The sequence below is a fragment of the Staurois parvus genome, unplaced genomic scaffold, assembly GCF_062004578.1.
Source record: "Staurois parvus isolate SC_StPar_1 unplaced genomic scaffold, SC_StPar_1.0 ptg001008l, whole genome shotgun sequence".
NCBI lineage: Eukaryota > Metazoa > Chordata > Amphibia > Anura > Ranidae > Staurois > Staurois parvus.
In genome coordinates, this window is record NW_028318804.1 from 1546934 (window position 1) to 1567973 (window position 21040).

At 44.2% G+C, this 21040-nt stretch overlaps 2 protein-coding genes across 2 annotated transcripts in view; both read left to right on the top strand.

The window, feature by feature from the left end:
• The window catches only part of B4GALT5 (beta-1,4-galactosyltransferase 5), a 39778-nt gene extending 34784 nt beyond the window's left edge, over nt 1-4994 (top strand). The window contains exon 9 of the mRNA XM_089657547.1: nt 1106-4994. Coding sequence (XP_089513673.1) covers nt 1106-1253 — 148 coding nt within the window. The 3' untranslated portion in view covers nt 1254-4994. The remainder of the gene's footprint in view (nt 1-1105) is intronic.
• A 12998-nt stretch (nt 4995-17992) lies between these two features.
• Nucleotides 17993-21040, top strand: part of LOC149441279 (cytoplasmic polyadenylation element-binding protein 1-B-like) — a 29501-nt gene continuing 26453 nt past the window's right edge. Inside the window, exons 1-3 of the mRNA XM_089657560.1 lie at nt 17993-18193; nt 18984-19201; nt 19445-19688. Coding sequence (XP_089513686.1) covers nt 18031-18193; nt 18984-19201; nt 19445-19688 — 625 coding nt within the window. The 5' untranslated portion in view covers nt 17993-18030. The remainder of the gene's footprint in view (nt 18194-18983; nt 19202-19444; nt 19689-21040) is intronic.

Genomic DNA, 21040 nt, shown 5'->3' on the forward strand with positions numbered 1-21040 from the left:
TCCGGTCTCCCCTAGACCCTGCATTCACTATATCTGGCCTCCCACAGTACACACAACATGGAAAAGCAATTATTTTAGTAAATATAAAGTGTTAAATACCTGTTCTCATCAGCAGTTAGAGCAGTCTTGTGACTTCTATCAGTGTTCAGCCAAGCACTGGTTAAAGCTTGTAGGAGGAGCTTTATTTTTGCTCTAACAGAATACAGAACCCCTGACCTCTGTCTGGACAGTGCTGATTGGCTCTGTGCTGATCACATGCACTCTCCAAAGAAAAAAAAAAACCTCTCTAGCAATGCTTTGGAGAAAAAGTTAAAAATTTGGAGAACCATTTGTCATTTTTCTTCCACTTCTCAATTATGTGCCAATTTGTTGTTGGTCTATCACATAAAATCCCAATAAAATACATTTACAATTTTTATTGTAATATGACAAAATGTGGAAAATTTCAAGGGGTATGAATATTTTTTCAAGGCACTGTATTAGAATGTGAAGGATGTGGCAGCTTTCGTTTATAATATTTGCTATTTTAACACTGTTTGGAATTGGAAACATAGCAGCTCGCAAGGCAACATATAGTTTTTTGTGATTATTTTTTAGCAAGTTGTTATAGGTAAAGTTCTTTTAATTACTACAGATTAGGCTCCAAAAATTCAATAAAAACCCAAAGATTTCAAGGTGCCAACATAACACTAGATACCGAAAATCTATGCAATTGGCCTCCATGTTGTATGGACATATTATACAGTCTGCTTAATTCTGTACTGTACAATATCATACATTGTCCATAGTTACATCAACCCAGGGGTGGGCTGACCATTTGGAAACTCGGGCACTGCCCGAGGGCCCGGGGTCAGTAGGGGGCCCCATGAGATGCCCCTGGTACCTTTTTCATAGGCTTTTTTGAGTTTGGGCAAGGACACAGGGGCCCCATGATCCCCTATTGCCCAGGGGCCCCATGAGTTGTCATTCCGCCCCTGCATCAACCTAAATGATTCCCATTAATCTCCGTGGATGTGTATGGAGGATCAGTAAGTCACTGTATGTCTGCCATTGCTGAATTCTTCATTGTGCGCTCTGTCTCATAAGATGTGTCTTCTCCCTTCAGCTACACTTTACTGAGAAGATCCAAAGAGCGTCAGAACATTGACGGCCTGAACAACCTGAAGTACTCTCCGCATATTAGCTATGAACATTTATATAAGAACATCACGGTAGAGCTAACTTCGGAGCTGGCTGTGGTGAGTGATTACTGAACTCAGCAGAGATCTTTACTTCCTGACCAGACGGATCCTTCACAGCATATCAAGTGGCGGAGGCTGTGGCAGGCTCGGGAGGACACTACCATCTTTGCTGTTGCCAGTCGTGGAGCTGGCCGCCATAGAGGCAACGCTCACTGGAGACGGAGGACAACTCCAATATCCACAAGGCAGCCATATGTTACCAAATGGAAGACTTTCTTTGGGGAGGAATTTGTACTAGACGATTCAGATATTTCTATCTCGATGTATGCAGATATTTATAACTTCTTACAGAAGTGGCAGTATATTTAATCTTAATTTCCTGTTTACATAAAGGGGAGAAGTCAGTATTGTAAACCGCTCTTCTTCCAGCTCCTGGGTCCTCAGAAATGTCATATGAGGGATTTTCCAATGTATAAAGTCAGATGGGGACTCCTATTGGGACAAGAAGAAGAGCCTGAAGGACCACCTGAGAGGATATGCAAATTTCACACTGAATGAGCCCAAGCTGCTGTGTCTACAGTGGGAGCAAAAAGCCGGAAAGGAACCTCTCCCATGGGGAGGATACAGTATTTAGGTTCTACTGTACCATTAACACAGAACTTTTCATTGGTCTCATTCTCTTTTGGTTGTTTATTGAGCAGGATGGACAGCGCCAATGTGTAGTAGGTGAATGACCATTGGCTATCACATATACCCTATTATGTGACCTATAGAGTCCTGGTAGATGGCAGAACATACTGTATGCCTTGTACAGATGAACATTATTATAGCTCAGTGTGTATAAACAGCATTTATTCACAACATAAGGGTCCAAGAACCTACAGGAAGTGATACAAGACCCTAGAGGAAGTGTATGGGCTTTATGTCTGAAGACATGATAAATGCAGATAAAAATGTCCAATTCATAGTGACTAATCTAAGCTTTTTGTAAAGTCCAACAGACCCTCTCACTGAAATTGTTTTGTGGGATAGAAGTTTATTAAGGTCCTATTCACGCCTCTCCAATGTGGTGCATTGAGGGAACATGTGAATTAATGCAATGCACTGGAAGATATAGGTGTGAACGTAGCCTAATGAAGTGTTTGAGAGGTGTTCCATGAATACTTTTTCTATCTCCACCTTAGAGTCGTAAATGAGAAATTACATTGCTTCACCTACAATAGTCACCCCTTGGCACAGCAGTGTAGCAGGTGCCGAGGGGTATATTCAGCACTTAGGAGGCATCAACTTAGGGGGCACTTCAGATACATTTACAAACTTTTAATGGAGAGTTCTGGAGGTGTCTAATAAGCTGAGAAAGCATTGGTAGGAAATTGCCAGCTCATAGGAAGAATGGTGAGACACCACATCCGGGATCTAAAATATGCCCAGCTACAATAATTGTGTACAGGGAGAAGTAATTCAGTTTCCTCACTGGCAGTCATAGATTAGGAAATGACGTATTCTATATGGCGTGTCTGTCCAGCTCATTATTGTTCTTGTTTTGCCAGAGTTTTTCTCTATTTTGGGCAGATGATCCTCATACAGAATGTGATGCCCTAATTCCTTATCAGTTCATATGACGGGATCGCACAATGCCCTTGATTCAGCTGATATGTTTTATATTAGGAACATTTATAGACATTTTATGGAAGATTTTCTTTGTTGGACAATTTTGACTAAAGAGCTTCAATCAGACAAAACAGTTATAGATAGATAAAAGACAGACCTATAGATTGGCACATGGTGATCTATGGAAGACTGGATAGTCTGGTTTGATCCATTACAGAGAGAATTTGTGGCACAAGCTTTCACATTATACTGTAAATCTCTTAGTGGTGAAGGTCCATTTGACCGCCATCTAATGACAATGATCAGCCTTAGAATGCTTTCACTCTGCACCAACCAGTCAGTTCCATGAGATTTGATTGTACAATTCTCCTGATTGTATTCTATGAGAAGATTTGGAGATATTATTTTAACTTAACTAGGAACAAACCTGCAAGCTGTCAGTATTCTGAAAGATAGGAGAAATCCACACATGGAATGTAAATGGAGTGTCCCGGTTGGGATGGTTTTCTGTATGCTGGAGGCCTTTTATTACTGTGAAATTATTTGCTACATTCTTATTGACATATTCCTTATTTTTATGTGTTTCCGATACATTGCATGGATGACAGATGGCAGATCAGCTGAATGGTGTGATGGGGGATTGTGGGGTGTTGGGGGGATTTGGGTGATGGCAAATTGTTGGGTCATGGGGGATTACAGTATGATGGTGGGTTGGTGGGGTGAATACAGAATAATGGGGACTGCAGGGTGATGGTGGACTATCCAGGTGATTTCAGGATTAATGTCATATTGTGGGGTGATGGATAATAGGGGATATTGAGAGATTGTGGGGTGACTGCAAGAAGATAGGGAATTATTGGGTCATTGGCAGATTGTGGGAGGTTGCTGGACAAAGTAATGTTGGTTGATGAGGGATTGTGTGGTAATAGGGAATTGTTGGGGTGAGGGGGGATTGCAGGATAAATTAACATTTTGTGGTATGGGGGATTATTGGGATGATGGAGGATTACAGAATGAATGGAAATTGTGTGAGGTATAAGGAATGATTGGGGTGATAGGGGTTGCCAGATGATTGTAGGGTATGAGGATTGTTGGGGTGACATGGGAATGCAGGATGAATTTGGGATTTTAGGGTAATGGAGGGTTGTGTGGTGATGAGATATGTCAGGATGATGGGGGATTGTGGGCTGATAGGGGAAATGCAATATGACGAGGGTTTGCTGGGTCAGTGGGGGATTGTGGAGTGATGGGTGTTTGCCATATGGGGGGTTGTGGGGTGATGGGGAATTGCAGGGTCATTAGGGAATTCTGGAGTGATGGGAGATTGAGGGATGATAGGGGAATGTTGAGTTGATTGAGATTTTCAGGTGTTGAGGGATTGCTCGGTAATGGGGGCACTATGGTTTGGAAGTGGTGTAATGCAGAGACTTTGATCTACTGGCCAGTTAAGATGTCTTTTCCCGCATTTGAGGTTGGAAGCTGCTGTAGGAAAAGAGTTAGAGAAATGTTTCAGTGGGTACAATCTGCAATCAGATTGAGCTTGTTATTGTCATCTCTGTAGAACACAGAGAAAATTAGTAGAGGTAACCCCCCCCCCCCCACCTTCCTAGCAGCATTGTAAACTAGAGAAAGTGCTTAAATCCAGGAAAAGTCCAGACTTTCCACCATATGTGAATAGGCCCCATAACTGTTGTTCTTGGAATGTTGTCACTTCCTACATTAACAAGCCAATGGGATTAGAAGGATGGAGTCATTGCTACTGTCGTTTGTCTCAGAGAGAACAATAGCAATCATTTAAGATTTTCCCACCTCCCCCCAAGATCATTTGAAGTACCAACGAAGACATGAGAGCGACACACTGTCCAACCATGTTGGCTGTCATCTCAGGTCTATGGATTACTTAATAAAGCTCTGCTCCTATCCAGTAATGAGGAAAACATGCACTGTTAGCAAGTCTTGAGGACTGATGGACAGACGTTTACTGAATGATGACAATAGAGAACAGAGCAGCCAAAGGGGCCTTGTCTGAGCATTTGGAAAGGGATCATTTCTGGGTGGGGGAAGCGAAGATGAACCAGCATGCTTGTATACCACTGGGCTGTGCGTCCGAAATGATCTCCTCTGTCTATCATTCTTGTGTGTTTTACATTTTTATATTTATTATTTTATGAAAGATTTTCAGTAAAAGGTTCACAGGAAATATATGTGTGTGTTGTCTCTTGTGTTATCTGGTATAGAAGTGCCATGGCAGAAAACAGGTGGGAAGGTCTTGCAGAGAAGGCACAATGGACAGTCACCGAGCGTGCTACGAGTACTGTGTGTGTCACCATGTGTGCTTCGCGTGCCACTGTGTGTGCTGCCTTTGTCACTGTATGTGCCATAAGCCACTGTCTGTGCTGCATGTGTCTCCATGTGTGCTACATGTGTCGCTGAGTGTACTGTGTGAATCACTGGGGTTGATTTACTAAAAGCAAATAGACTGAGAACTTTGCAAATGCAGTTGCTCCAGAGTTCAGTTAATGTGCAGAAGCTCTGCTGACTTCCACCATCCAATCATGTGCAAGCAAAAATGCGACTGGGTTTTCTTTGCAAAGTGAAGCTTTACCTCATTTACTAAGCTCTGGAGCAACTGCACTTGCAAAGTTCACAGTCTATTTGCCTTTAGTAAATCAACCCCCATGTGTGTGTAATGGTGTGTGCTGTATAGGTTGCCATGTATGATGCATGTACTGTGAGTCGTGAGCAGGGGCGGACTGACAACTCATGGGGCCCCCGGGCAATAGGGGATCATGGGGCCCTTGTGTCCTTGCCCAAACTCAAAAAAGCCTATGAAAAAGGTACCAGGGGCATCTCATGGGGCCCCCTACTAACCCCGGGCCCTCGGGCAGTGCCTGAGTTTCTAAATTGTCAGTCCGCCCCTGGTCGTGAGTCATAAGGTGTGCTAGTTGTTCTGTTTGTGTCACCATGTGTGCTGCAAGCAGGGGCGGACTGACCATTTGGAAACTCGGGCACTGCCCGAGGGCCCGGGGTCAGTAGGGGGCCCCATGAGATGCCCCTGGTACCTTTTTCATAGGCTTTTTTGAGTTTGGGCAAGGACACAGGGGCCCCATGATCCCCTATTGCTCGGGGGCCCCATGAGTTGTCAGTCCGCCCCTGGCTGCAAGTGTCACCATGTATGCCACCATGGTCACCAAGTGTGCTGTATAGGCCTGAAACCTTCAGCTGAGTCACACAGGAACAGGTTGAGCAATGTCTATCAAGACAGATTCACCTCATTCTGTGGATCCAGAGAAAGGTGACAGGAGAGAACCCCAGTGAAGCCATTACCGAATACATCCTTTCCTTTCTGACACCACTGGAGTTAGCAGATGAATTCGCCAGCCTAGTCACGCCACTGATGGATGGAGGCCATGCTCTCATATTTAGGACTCCATTCTCAAAAGATCGGAAGAACGGGGAATAAAAGTTAGGTTGAAGACCCATAGACTCTGGTATACTGGAGAGCTTACAGTCACATCTCCCACCACCATCTCCTCCAAGAGTCCCCACTTCACTGGAGACCACATGGTTCTCTTTGTCTAGAACTCTCTATAGATGTATCAGATGTTTACTGTCAAGGTCAACACAGAAAGGTCAGCTGGTTGGAGAGGCACCACATATATGTTGCACAGGTAATTAGGTGGAAAAAAGGCACGTGTCCATCGAGCTCAACCAAAAAACAAAAGTAAATAGCTGAAAATAGCCTCAAAACTCTGAAACATTGTCCAGTCTGCTCCACTAGAAATTCAAATTCCTGCCTGATCCCCAGAGGTAATTAGACATTGTGCAGAGATTGAAGTCTGTAGATTTGATATTTCCGTTTTACAATTTCTTATCTGGCTTTTTGAGCAGCAGATGGTCCTTCATTTTTGATCTTCCTACGTTCTACAGTCTACTGTAATTCCCGGCTATAGGGAATATTATGTCACATCATACTTCCTAGCGCTCTGATCTACCACCACCACCAGAGTGAAATCTGCACAGATGCTGAGAAGGGAATTAACAAAGGTTGGCACACAGAAAGAAATGCCCCACAAATACCATATGATGATGTGGCGTGGTTTGTGTCAAGCAAAAAAAGTGGCACATGACGCTACATTAATGCATTTCTTGACATAGACATATGCTGTTGCACCAGATGCATATGTGGGGTCCAAGTGTGCTTCAAATTCTTTTTGAGATGGAGCCAAGTGTCATTTTTTCCAATTTGCTGTTTCTTTAAACATGTCAAACTTATTTCATGAATCTGTTAAAGATAAATTGCTGTCAACCAATATCTAAGCCAATATTTGTGTCAGCAATATTTCTGCTCCCTCCTGCATTGCTTCTCCTTGCTGTGTGCCCCCTCACCTCCTCCTCCAATGCTTCTCCTTGCTATCCACTCCTCCTCTCTTCTTCCTGCAGTGCTGCTCCTTAATGTCTATTCCTCCTAAATTTCTTCTCCAGTGCTGCTCCTCACTGTCTATGCACCCTCTCCTCCTCTTCCAGTGCAGCTCCTCGCTGTCCTTCCATCCTTTCCTCTTCCAGTGCTGCTCCTCACTGTCCTTCCATCCTCTCCTCCTCCTCCAATGCTTCTCCTCGGTGTCCTTCCATCCTCTCCTCCTCCTCCAATGCTTCTCCTCGCTGTCCTTCCATCCTCTCCTCTTCCATTGCTGCTCCTCACTGTCTGCCCATCCTCTCCTTCTCTTCCAGTGCTGCTCCTTGCTGTGTGCTCATCCTCTCCTCCTCCTCCAGTGCTGCTCCTCGCTGTCTGTCCATCCTCTCTTCTCTTCCAGTGCTGCTTCTTGCTGTGTGCTCATCCTCTCCTCCTCCTCCAGTGCTGCTCCTCGCTGTCTGTCCATCCTCTCTTCTCTTCCAGTGCTGCTTCTTGCTGTCCACCCCTCCTCATTTCCTTCTCCAGTGTTGATTCATGTGTTCATGGTTCAGTCTCAACTGATGGCCTATAAAAAGGTGTCTCATAACTAAGGTGTCACACAAGAAACATCTCACAATGGGTAAAAGCAAAGAGCTCCCTCAAGACCTTCACAACCTTATTGTTGCAAAACATACTGATGGCATTGGTAACAGAATGATTTCTAAACTTCTGAATGTTCCAGTGAGCACTGTTGGGGCCATAATCCGGAAGTGGAGAAGTGGAAAGAACATCATTTCACCATAAACCAGCCATGACCAGGTGCTCCTCGTAAGATTTCTGAGTGAAAAGAATTATCAGAAGAGTTGTCCAAGAGCCAAGGACCACTTGTGGAGAGCTTCAGAAAGACCTGGAATTAGCAGGTATAATGGTTTCAAAGTAAACTGTAAGTAATGCACCGCCATGGCCTGTATGCACGCTCATTAAGCAAGACTCCATTGCTGAAGTTAAAGCATGTTGAAGCTTATTTAGAGTTTGCTGCACAACATTTAGACAAGCCAGTGAAATACTGGGAGAATATAGTCTGGTCAGATGAGACCAAAATTGGATGCCATAACACACCCCATGTTTGGAGGTCAAATGCACATCACCCTAAAAACACCATCCCAACAGTGAAGCATGGAGGTGGGAACATCATGGTGTGGGGCTGTTTTTCAGCATACAGTACTGACAAACTTCACATCATTGAAGAAAGGATGAATGGAAAAATGGAGACATTCTTGATAAAAATCTGCTGCCATCTGCCAGGATGATGAAGATGAAACGAGGATGGACACTTGAGCAAGACAATGATCCCAAACACAAAGCCAAGGAAACTCTCAATTGGTTTCAAAGAAAAAAAATGAAGCTCCTAGAATGGCCCAGCCAGGGCCAGTACTAGACTATCTTGTGCTCCAGCCAAGACCAACTACTTGTGGCCCCCCCCCAAAAAATAAAAATTTTCAAAACAGTAGAAATTATTAATCAACAAAGCATGAAACTGCTAAATTTCTTGTAATTTGCAAAAATAAGTGCCATAAAATGCCACTAGCACCAATATTAAAGACAAAATCCGTGTCACGGACGGACTGTATCTGTGGATGGCAGTGGCAGGGTGACAGTTGCAGTTAGTGGAGGATGACTGATCTACACTCTGACAGATCTCAGACTGAAATTCCCCAGGCAATGGGGGAGATAAACCGCTGTGACAGCAGGTAGCTGAACTGAGCGATCCCACACAGTGACAGATCCGACATAACACACCACAACCAACACTGACACAGATCAGCAGGCACTAGGAGAGCAGGCTGTGGGATGGTGATGGTGTCATCACTCACTGACACATTGCACATGTGATGGATGGCCGGGTGGGTCACACTCACACAAGACATTTCCCCCAACATTTCTCCCCGCCCCCAATAGGTGTTCCCCCAACAGGTGCTCTCCCAACATTCCTTCCCGCCCACAATAGGTGTTCCCCCAACATTTCTCCCCGCCCCCAATAGGTGTTCCCCCAACATTCCTTACCGCCCCGAATAGGTGTTCCCCCAACATTCCTCCCCGCCCCAATAAGTATTCCTCCAATGGGCCCTTCCCCAGAACCTGTGAGCACAGTAAGCCCCTCCCCCTTACGTTATTCCTGCAGCGGCAGCGGGCGGGTGTAGCCCAATCCCAGGCGGATCCTTCTTGGTGGGCGGGGCATTGGGGAGCTGCATGCCACGTGCTGCTTGTTATTGCACAGTACCGCGGAGAAGGATGGACAGGGAGCGGAGCGCCGCACAGGAGTCCCATGTTGGGCCCCCGGTAAGTTGCCGCTGGACCCCCTCCTACCGGGGGAAGAACGATTCCGGTATGAGAGAGCGGAGACCCGCAATCTGCTGAGAGAATACTCGGGCAGCCCCGGTCGGGCGGGCTGTAGGCCGCGATGGCATGGTGCCGCAACCTGGTGTGAGCAGAGACCGCTGAGCGCTACTGCAGGGAGGCAGGGGTTAATGTGGTCACGTGTCTTCCCGCAGGGGAGGATCCGCGAAGGAGCCATGTGCGCGCTGCAGGCGTGAGAGCAAACCTCCCCCAGAGCAGGGGCGAACTAACAACTCATGGGGCCTCCGGGCAATAGGGGCTCATAGGGCCCCCCGGGCAACATTGGATCATGGACCCCCTGTGTCTTTGCCCATTGACCAGGCACTGACACCTTCCCTCTGGGATTGGCCAAACGTAGGTTTGGATGCCGGCTGAGGTCATTCTTCAACATTGGACTCCTGGGGTCAGTTGAGCAGCGTCCATCCCTTCACTTACATTGGCTGACACTGGAATCGCTCGGACTCATGCTCCCCTCTTCTCACTGGCCGGTGGGGGGATCTTTTTCCTTCCATCCATAGCTTGGAGCGGCACCATAAGGTATACTTTTCACTGGTGACCACTGCAGGTTATTTTCAGACTGTAGAAATCTCTTCGGCTTGTGAGTATTGTAGAAAGGATTTCTAAAAAGGTGCCATATGCCGGTACAAGAATACAAGACGAGTTGAAATGGGAAGGTGCATTGTGACTTCATCTCCCAAATGGTTTGGTGTATTAAAATTAAAGCATTTTTTTTTTTTTTGCAGAAAGATGATTTTGGGAGAACAAGGGATTGCTGGGGATGCCAGTCTGAAACTCCATCCCATTCTACATGCAGCAATGCAGATATTATCAGGCTGATACATACCATGTTGGGCGAATTTCTGGACGCCGCTGCTGTTCATACCCCTCCCAAGTCCAATGGTAAATGTGACCCCCTGCAGGGTTTACTTCTGTGTATGTGAATGTGATTTAAAATGACCTCATTAATAGTATGTAAAAAGATCAATCCTCAGAAACTGATCGATCAATTTAGGTTGGCTGGAATTGTGCAGAATACTTGATTGGGTTCGTATCACTTGAAGACTTCAACTGTGTTGTTCAGATTTCTCAAGACACAGACATTTGTAGGCGCAAGGGAGCTCTAGCATAATCCTTCCGGTGGTTTCCCATGCTTTGGGAACAGAAGGTCGCCATGGTTGCACGGTCGCACGGGCGTCGTTGGCTGTTGTACATGTGGAAACACTGATGCTCTTTTGAATTGGTATTTACCCATGGGTGATGTATTTCTTGAGTATGGGAGTTTGACGCTAGAGCTCCTTTGCGCCTGCAAACATCCATGTGCACACAGTTAATTTTTGCGTCAAATTTCGATTTATTTTAATTATACTCTTTTGACTATATGCCATTTTAGTTTTAGTTGTATTTTAGGCAACTAAAAAACTAGAATCTCCATTACATTTTAGTTGACTAAAATCTCCAGTACTCTATCGGCAAGAACTTTTGCGTCACATTTGTGTCTGTCTTGATGTGGCTTGGTGAGTTTTCACCTTCCCAGTAAGGTAGCAGTGCTAAGCTAAGCACTGTGTAAAATAAAAGCTTCCCCAGTCTTTCCAGTTCTCTGCCTTGTGCACTCCCTCTCTCCCATTTACTTCCCCATCCCCACTTGCAGCCTGGCATTATAGCTAATAGAGTTTACAGTTTTTTGCTTTTTTTTTATTATTATTTTATATATATATATATATATATATATATATATATATATATATATATATTAGGCCTCTTGCACACTGCAGCTTGAAAAAGCTCAATACAGTGTTTTTTTGTAGAGGTAAATGTAGCACATTATTTACAATGTGCCTTTGCAAACAGGTGTGTATTCCTCAGTAAAAAAAAAAAAAAGGAAAACTGCATTTTTGGTCAGTAATTTATGTTGTACAGATGTGCGCAAATAGGCCCATTATTTACAATGTGCCTTTGCACACAGGTGCGTAAATAAGCGCTGGTTATTTCTCAGTAAAAATGGGAAAATCTGCATTTTTGGTCAGTAATTTAATTCGCATGCGTGCAAATGTGTGCGAATAAGCCCATTATTTACAAGGTGCCTTGCACACAGGTGCATAAAAAAACGATGCATATTCTTCATTAAAAAACCCCCAGCAAAATCAGCATTTTTGGTCAGTAATTTATATCACATGTGTGCAAATGAGCGCAAGTACTCGCATAAGTGTTAATGAATTTTCCCTGAGAATATAGTTACATAGTTAGTCTGGCTGAAAAAAGACAAAAGTCCATCCAGTTCAGCCATAGAAAAAAAAAAGTTATCCTGCACCCACACTCGATCCAGAGGAAGGAAAAAAAACCCAGCAAAGCATGATCCAATTTGCTCCTGCAGGGAAAAACATTCCTTCCTGATCCCCGAGAGGCAATCGGATATTCCCTGGATCCACTTTACCTATAAATGTTATATCCAGTTATATTCTGTGTAAGAAAGAATCCAGGCTATCCTATCCTTTTTTAAAGCAATAGTGTGCGCGTAAATGCGCATATGCATGCAAATATGTACATATCTGCGCACGCATATGTACAAAACAAGTGCCTGAAATTACATTTTTAAAAAACATGCCCAAACATTAAGTGCTGTGTGCAAGAAGCCCTAAAGTTGCACTTCTGTTTGTCAAAAAGTAATATCTTTGTTTATGAAACTTGGTTTTATTTATATATTGGTATATATCACAGATGGCCAAATATGCACCTGCAGTGCTTGTTCAAACCTTAATACCATAAATAATGACATGGTACTAGATTTTTACACTGGGGGGTATATGAGTTTGGAAATTCTGGGGAAATGCTTAAATAATGCATTCCAGTTTAACTAAAACCATTGGATTTTAGTCAACTAACTGAAATTGACAATTGACTTCAAGTGCTACTAAACCCTGGACCCTGCATTCACTATATCTGGTCTCTCCAGACCCTGCATTCACTAGATCTGGTCTCCCCGGACCCTGCATTCGCTATATCTGGTCTCCCTGGACCCTGTATTCACTATATCCGGTCTCCCTGGACCCTGCATTCACTATATCTGGTCTCCCCAGACCCTGCATTCACTATATCTGGTCTGCCAGGACCCTGCATTCAGTATATCCGCTTTCCCTGGACCCTGCATTCACTATATCTGGTTTCCCAGGACCCTGCATTCACTAGATCTGGTCTCCCAGGACCCTTCATTCACTATATCTGGTCTCCCTGGACCCCGCATTCAGTATACCTGGTCTCCCCGGACCCCGCATTCACTATATCCACTCTCCCTGGACCTTGCATTCACTGTATCTGGTCTCCCCGGTCCCCGCATTCACTATATCTGGTCTCCCTGGACCCTGTATTCACTATATCCGGTCTCCCTGGACCCTGCATTCACTATATCTGGTCTCCCCAGACACTGCATTCACTATATCTGGTTTCCCAGGACCCTGCATTCACTAGATCTGGTCTCCCAGGACCCTTCATTCACTATATCTGGTCTCCCTGGACCCCGCATTCAGTATACCTGGTCTCCCCGGACCCCGCATTCACTATATCCACTCTTCCTGGACCTTGCATTCACTGTATCTGGTCTCCCCGGTCCCCGCATTCACTATATCTGGTCTCCCCGGTCCCCGCATTCACTATATCTGGTCTCCCCGGACCCCGCATTCACTATATCCACTCTCCCTGGACCTTGCATTCACTATATCTGGTCTCCCCGAACCCTGCATTCACTATATCTGGTCTCCCCGGACCCTGCATTCACTATATCCGCTCTCTCCGGACCCTGCATTCACTATATCTGGTCTCCCGGACCCTGCATTCACTATATCTGGTCTCCCAGGACCCTGCATTCACTATATCTGGTCTGCCAGGACCCTGCATTCAGTATATCCGCTTTCCCTGGACCCTGCATTCACTATATTTGGTTTCCCCAGACTCTGCATTCACTATATCCGGTCTCCCTGGACCTCGCACTCACTATATTTGCTCTCCCTGGACCCTGCATTCACTATATCTGGTCTCCCCGGACCCTGCATTCAGTATGTCCGCTTTCCCTTTTCCCTGCATTCACTATATCTGGTCTCCCCGGACCCTGCATTCACTATATCCGCTCTCCCTGGACCCTGCATTCACTATATCTGGTCTCCCCCCCGGACCCTGCATTCACTATATCTGGTCTCCCAGGACCCTGCATTCACTATATCTGATCTCCCACAATACACAGAACATGGACTTCCCAGACCCTGCATTCACTATATCTGGTCTCCCAGGACCCTGAATTCACTATATCCAGTCTCCCAGAACCATGCATTCACTATATCTGGTCTCCCCAGACCCTGCATTCACTATATCTAGTCTCCCCAGACCCTGCATTCACTATATCTGGTCTCCCAGGACCCTGCATTCACTATATCCGCTCTCCCCGGACCCTGCATTCACTAGATCTGGTCTCCCAGGACCCTGCATTCACTAGATCTGGTCTCCCAGGACCCTGCATTCACTAGATCTGGTCTTCCCGGACCCTGCATTCAGTATACCTGGTCTCCCCGGACCCTGCATTCACTATATCCACTCTCCCTGGACCTTACATTCACTGTATCTGGTCTCCCTGGTCCCTGCATTCACTATATCTGGTCTCCCCGGACCCTGCATTCAGTATACCTGGTCTCCCCGGACCCCGCATTCACTATATCCACTCTCCCTGGACCCTGCATTCACTGTATCTGGTCTCCCCGGACCCTGCATTCACTATATCTGGTCTGCCAGGACCCTGCATTCAGTGTATCCGCTTTCCCTGGACTCTGCATTCACTATATCTGGTCTCACTGGACCTCGCATTCACTATATCTGGTCTCCCAGGACCCTGCATTCACTATATCTGGTCTCCCCAGACTCTGCATTCACTATATCTGCTCTCCCCGGACCCTGTATTCACTATATCTGGTCTCCCCGGACCCTGCATTCACTATATCTGGTCTCCTAGGACCCTGCATTCACTATATCTGCTCTCCCCAGACCCTGCATTCACTATATCTGCTCTCCCCGGACCCTGTATTCACTATATCTGGTCTCCCCAGACCCCGCATTCACTATATCTGGTCTCCTAGGACCCTGCATTCACTATATCTGCTCTCCCTGGACCCTGTATTCACTGTATCTGGCCCCCCCTGGACCCTACATTCACTATATCTGCTCTCCCCGGACCCTGTATTCACTATATCTGATCTCCCACAATACACAGAACATGGACTCCCCAGACCCTGCATCCACTATATCTGGTCTCCCCGGACCCTGCTTTCACTATATCTGGTCTCCCAGGACCCTGCATTCACTATATCTGGTCTCCCCGGACCCTGCATTCACTATATCTGGTCTCCCCGGCCCTTCATTCACTATATCTGGTCTCCACAGTACACACAACACAGAAATGCAATTATTTTAGTAAATATAAACTGCTAAATAAATGATCACCAATGTAAGGAGCATTCTTCCCATCGACCACCAATGTAAGGTGCTGTCAAAACTGTTCTGGGCTCATACAATGAAACAGGAAGGCCTGCACTTATCATCTCTACATGGGCGTGCTGGAAGCCATTTCGTTCTGTACAAATTCTAAGAACATTCCAAAGTCATGTTCCCAGGTTATAAATCTGGGGGGGTATGGTGAGATCAGACAGCTACAAGATAAAGACTAGACATGATACCAAATCATAAAACAAATGGATGAGCCCATGTCAAGATTGAACAAAGGACAAAAGAACTGTTCACAATGATTTTTTTTCCTTCCATGAACCTCTGGAAGAAGAGAGTACATAATAAACTTTACATTGTATATGGTGTTATTATTATTTGACAGAAATATTATGTCAATTGTATTATCATTCGTATTGTATGATAAAATATATATACTTGCACAATTATATTCTTCTATTTGTTTCAAATGTAGGCAGATCTCGGTGGGACCTCCAAAATATGTCGGATCCCCGCCTGTTTTCATAAATTGAATACTGATTATTTTCTCAGAGCTAAGAATGCAAAAATGGAAAATTTGGTAAAATGTCTAACCATTAATAATGTTTTTGCCACATCCCATGCATGAACACCAAGAAAAAATAGAGCGATATCCCCCTGGGACTTTGTATGGCAAAAAAACACAAATTATACGAAAATATAAAACATTAAATGTTTATTACAAAATACGTTTGGATAAAAATGAATCAAAAGATTCAATAGAGTTGAACTGCAGTACAATGATTCATAATTCACATGATTCACTTGATTAACATGATTCATAATTCACATGATTCATAATTCATATACAATGTGCATGAGACCTGACCATCTCGGAGCTAAAGTTCTGACAGCATTATTCCCACTGACCACTAATGTAAGGGACATTATTCCCATTGACCACCAATGTAAGGGTTACTCTTCTCACTGACCACCAATGTAGGGGACATTCTTCCCATTGACCACCAATGTAAGGGATACTCCTATGATATTCCTAGATTGTAAGCTGGAAAGAGTAGGGCCCTCTTACCCCTCGTACGTTGTTTGTTATTGTTGTACTGTGCCATGTATTGTCCCCCCCCCCATTGTACAGCGCTGAGCAAACCCTTTGGCGCTATATAAACTCGATGTAATAATAATAATAATGTAAGCATTACTCTTCTCACTGACCACCAATGTAAGGGACATTCTTCCCACAGCTACCAATGTAAGGGACATCCTTCCCATTAACCACCAATGTAAGGGATACTCTTCTCACTGACCACCAATGTAAGGGACATTCTTCCCACTGATCACCAATGTAAGGGGCATTCTTCCCATTGACCACCAATGTAAGAGAAACTCTTCTCACCAACCACCAATGTAAGGTGCATTCTTCCCACCAACCATCCAGTGTAATGGGTATTCTTCTCACTGACCACTAATGTAAGGGGCATTCTTCCCATTGACCACCAATGTAAGGGATACTCTTCTCACTGACCACCAATGTAAGGGACATGCTTCCCACGGACCACCAAAAGGGACATCCTTCCCATTAACCACCAATGTAAGGGATACTCTTCTCACTGACCACCAATGTGAGGGATACTCTCCTCACCAACCACCAATGTAAGGGGCATTCTTCCCACCAACCTCCAATGTAAGGGGCATTCTTCCCACCAACCAGCCAATGTAATGGGTATTCTTCCCACCAACCACCAATGTAAGGGGCATTCTTCCCACCAACCATCAATGTAAGGGGCATTCTTCCCACCAACCAGCCAATGTAATGGATATTCTTCCCACCAACCATAAATGTAAGGGGCATTCTTCCCACCAACTACCAACGTAAGGGGCATTCTTCCCACTGACCACCAATGTAAGGGACATCCCTCTCATTGACCACCAATGTAAGGGACATCCTTCCCATTGAGGACCAATGTAAGGGGCATTCTTCCCACTGACCACCAATGTAAGGGACATTCTTCTCACCACCAATGTAAGGGACATCCTTCCCATTGACCACCAATGTAAGGGACATCCTTCCCATTGACCACCAATGTAAGGGACATTCTTCCCACTGACCCCCAATGTAAGGAGCATTCTTCTCACTGACCACCAATGTAAGGGACATCCTTCCCATTGACCACCAATGAAAGGGACATCCTTCCCATTGACCACCAATGTAGGGGACATCCTTCCCATTGACCACCAATTTAAGGGATACTCTTCCCACTGACCACCAGTGTAAGGAGTATTCTTCCCACTGGCCCCAATAAATTGATTTTAGCAGGGTTTTCCAGAGACTTGAATATAATTCCCTCTAGAAGGTTAATAAAGGCCGATCCTGTGTCTGTGTGAGAGGGATGAAGGCGGAGCCAGCTGAAGCAAAGTATCTGTGATTATGTGCACAGGATATTTATCAGCTGAAAATCTATATGAAAGTTTTTCTTCTCCGATCCCCAGTACTACATTGTATGGCACCAAGCCCTGGTTCACGCTGGTGCGACTTGTCATGCGATTTGACAGTTTCAAAGTCGCACCCTATTGGCAAGTTCAAATCCAACTGCAACTTTGCGGTGCTGCACTGATTTGAAAGAAAGGTTCCTGAACTTTTTTTTTTTGCAATTTCAAGTTCGACTTGCAAAGACATCTGTGCATGAGGTCGCACAGATGTCATTCAAGTCGCACCTGAAATCTCACTGACATGCGGTTGAAATATGTGCAACTTCAAATGAAGTCGCATGATTTCAAAGTCGGACCCAATGTGAACCAGGGCTAAGACAATGATTCATGAGCCCTCAACATAACAGGCAAGGCAGAATACAAGGATGTGGGTATTGGTGCTTCTCTTACTAAGCAGTGGACGCTACCTGTTGTTCAATAGAATCATCTTTTTCTTTCTCTTTCTAAGCAGACTTACCAAAGACAGAGGGAGCTACAGCCAGCAGAATGTTCTCCCCTACAGCCCAAGATCCATTCCCTCGTGGCCCTCCTGACACAAATAGATGCCTTGGTCTGCATTCTCTCGGCCTGACTGGTTTGGACAGAGTGTGGGGCACTCTGGACATTAATGCTACTGAGCAGTCCAGCACACCATCAGTAACCAAGTCAGGTGAGATGCTGTCTGGAAAGGGGCAAGCCTGCTGATTGGAAGACTGAAATGGTGAAAGTAAAAGTAAAGGTCTATATAGAGAAATCGGGACCTCCTTCCTCCTGTTGGTGACCCCTCTATTGAAAAGTAAAGATCTATATAGATAAATCAGGACCTCATTCCTCCTGTTTGTGACCCCTCTATTGAAAAGTAAAGGTCTACATGGAGTAATCAGGACCTCCTTCCTCCTGCTGGTGACCCCTCTATTGAAAAGTAAAGATCTATATAGATAAATCAGGACCTCATTCCTCCTGTTTGTGACCCCTCTAGTGAAAAGTAGAGGTCTATATAGAGGAGTCAGGACCTCCTTCTTCCTGTTCCTGCTGGTGACCCCTCTAGTGAAAAGTAAAGGTCTATATAGAGGAGTCAGGACCTCCTGGTGACCCCTCGAGTGTAAAGATCTATCTAGAGAAATCAGGACCTCCTGCTGGTGATAACTTTAGTGAAAAGTAGAAGTCTATATAGAAGAATAAGGACCTCGTGCTGGTGACCCCTCTGGTGATAAATAAAGGTCTGTATAAGGGAATCGGGACCTCCCTCCTGCTGATGACCCCTCTAGTGATAAGTAAAAATCTATATAGAGGAATCAGGACCTCCTTCTTTCTCCTGCTAGTAATCCTTCTAATGATGCATCACAGTATGTATCCCAAAACATGATTGTCTGGTTTAGCTTCTTTGCCCATGCATGGTCTAGTTAAACAACATTAACATGAAGACGTAACACAACTTTTTATAACTTTTTTTCCTCTAGCTTTCGACCTACTCAATAACGCTCCAGGAAATCCACCACTTCTTGGCTCCTGGCCACTGGATCCCATTTGCTCAGACATGGTAGAGAAATGCCCTTCCGAGATGATGTATAGCTCCCGAGTAAACAACCGTTTGATTTTAGAATCTCGTTCCAGCAGCCCCTCAAGTACTGAGACAAGTGGGTTCAGCTCTGGCTCAGAATATCTTGCTGACAGGATTGTAAGTTAACAGCAGTTTTCTTTTACTGTTAGTAAGTTTTTTTTCTATGTTGGCTTTACTAAGGGCTATGTGCATATTGGTTGCCCATCTTCCACTGAATAAAAAAAAAAATTAATTTCCAGAAGCAAGATTTGGAAATATTATGATGTATTAGCTGTTCAATTACCTGTATAAATGTTACTGTTATCTTGCAATCTGATTTGATCAAGTTGACTAATTTGTTATGTTTGTGGTTTACCCCAGTCTGGTGTGCGGATTTCTCCCCCTCCACCATCCCAGCCTTCAGGAGATGGTGTATCTCAAGACCTTTTGAGGATGGGCAGTGGCCCAAGTTGGGTTCTAGACAATGCTTTAGCAGCTGCTTCCAACATGGAGATGTCCAACAGATGGCCAGGCCCCACTGTCTGGCCGTCCTGGAACCTTTTACAATCGGAAGATGATCCATTTAGCATTGAAAGGGAAGCTCGACTGCACAAACAAGCTGCAGGTAAGACATTTATGGACATTGTCACTTGTAATCTCTGTTTTTAAAAAGCTGAAACATACTGGTGAGCTGAAAATTCCAGACACCATATCTGCTAAAACACATGTAGGAGGAATTTATCCTTTCTATGTCATTATACTCACTCTGCATAGGAGCAAGGAAGACAAAATTAGACATGTGCAGAACAAAAAAAAATTAGTTTAGTTTCAGATCGTATTATTAAGTTACTAATTTCATTTCATTGCATTTATAACAAAATTCATTTTGTTAAGTTTTGTTTTGTTTATTTGTTCTCGATCGGAATCAAATTTTTCCAATGGATTAGAAGTAAACGAATCGTATTTGAATTGAAAATATAGAATCGATCCACATTCATTGTGAAGAATACCTGGTTCTATTCTATTCAAAGTTCAAATTTCGGAAGATGATTATATTTAAAATAGAAAAAATAGTTATATTTTATTATATTCTATTTTTTTCTTCTTTTCTATTATAGTCCTTTATTTTAAATTTTATTCTATCCTTTTATTTTCTATTCTGTTTTTTTTTTTTTTTCGAATTTCGGAAAACGGCTATATTAACACTAATACAGTCTTTGAAGGAAATCAACAATCATCAGCAGTATGTTTCCATTTCAGTTAGTTTTCGAATTCAATTTGGTTTTCAAATTCGAATCATATAGGGATAATTTGTTATTTTGGACGAAATGTAGTTTATTTCGGATTCGTTCTAATTTTTTACTACTGTAATTTGAACATTTGGATGCTTCTGAATCTTCAAATAACGAAAATTTTGATTCAGAACGAAATGAACCGCACATGTCTAGATGAAATCAAAACAGACAGGTTCAGAGATAGACAGCTGCCCTTCCTGCTATCCCGTTGATTGCTTTATGTCGTGGGTAGCCTGACAGTAGGGGGTTACAGGAGGTAGCATAGGGTCAGAACAAGTTAGCCAACTAGGGCTGTTGCTTCATAATCCCAACCACGGCACTACCTGCCTGGAGTTTGCATGTTCTCCCTGTGCCTGCATGGGTTTCCTTCCACACTCCAAAAACATGCTGGTAGGTTAATTGGCTCCTGTCTACATTGTCCCTAGTATGTGTATGTATGAATGTAAGTTAGGGACCTTAGATTGCACGCCCCTTGAGGGTTAGGGACTGATGTGAATGTACAATATATATGTAAAGCACTGCGTAAATTGATGGTGCTACATAAGTACCTGAAATAAATGAAACATATCTATCTATAGCTGTTTATTTGTGTTTCTGGTTTTGACATGCAGTTTTCACTCAACATAGCCTCTGGTTATGCACTTCAAATTCCAAGCTTGAATTACCTAGCCTTACCTGTTTA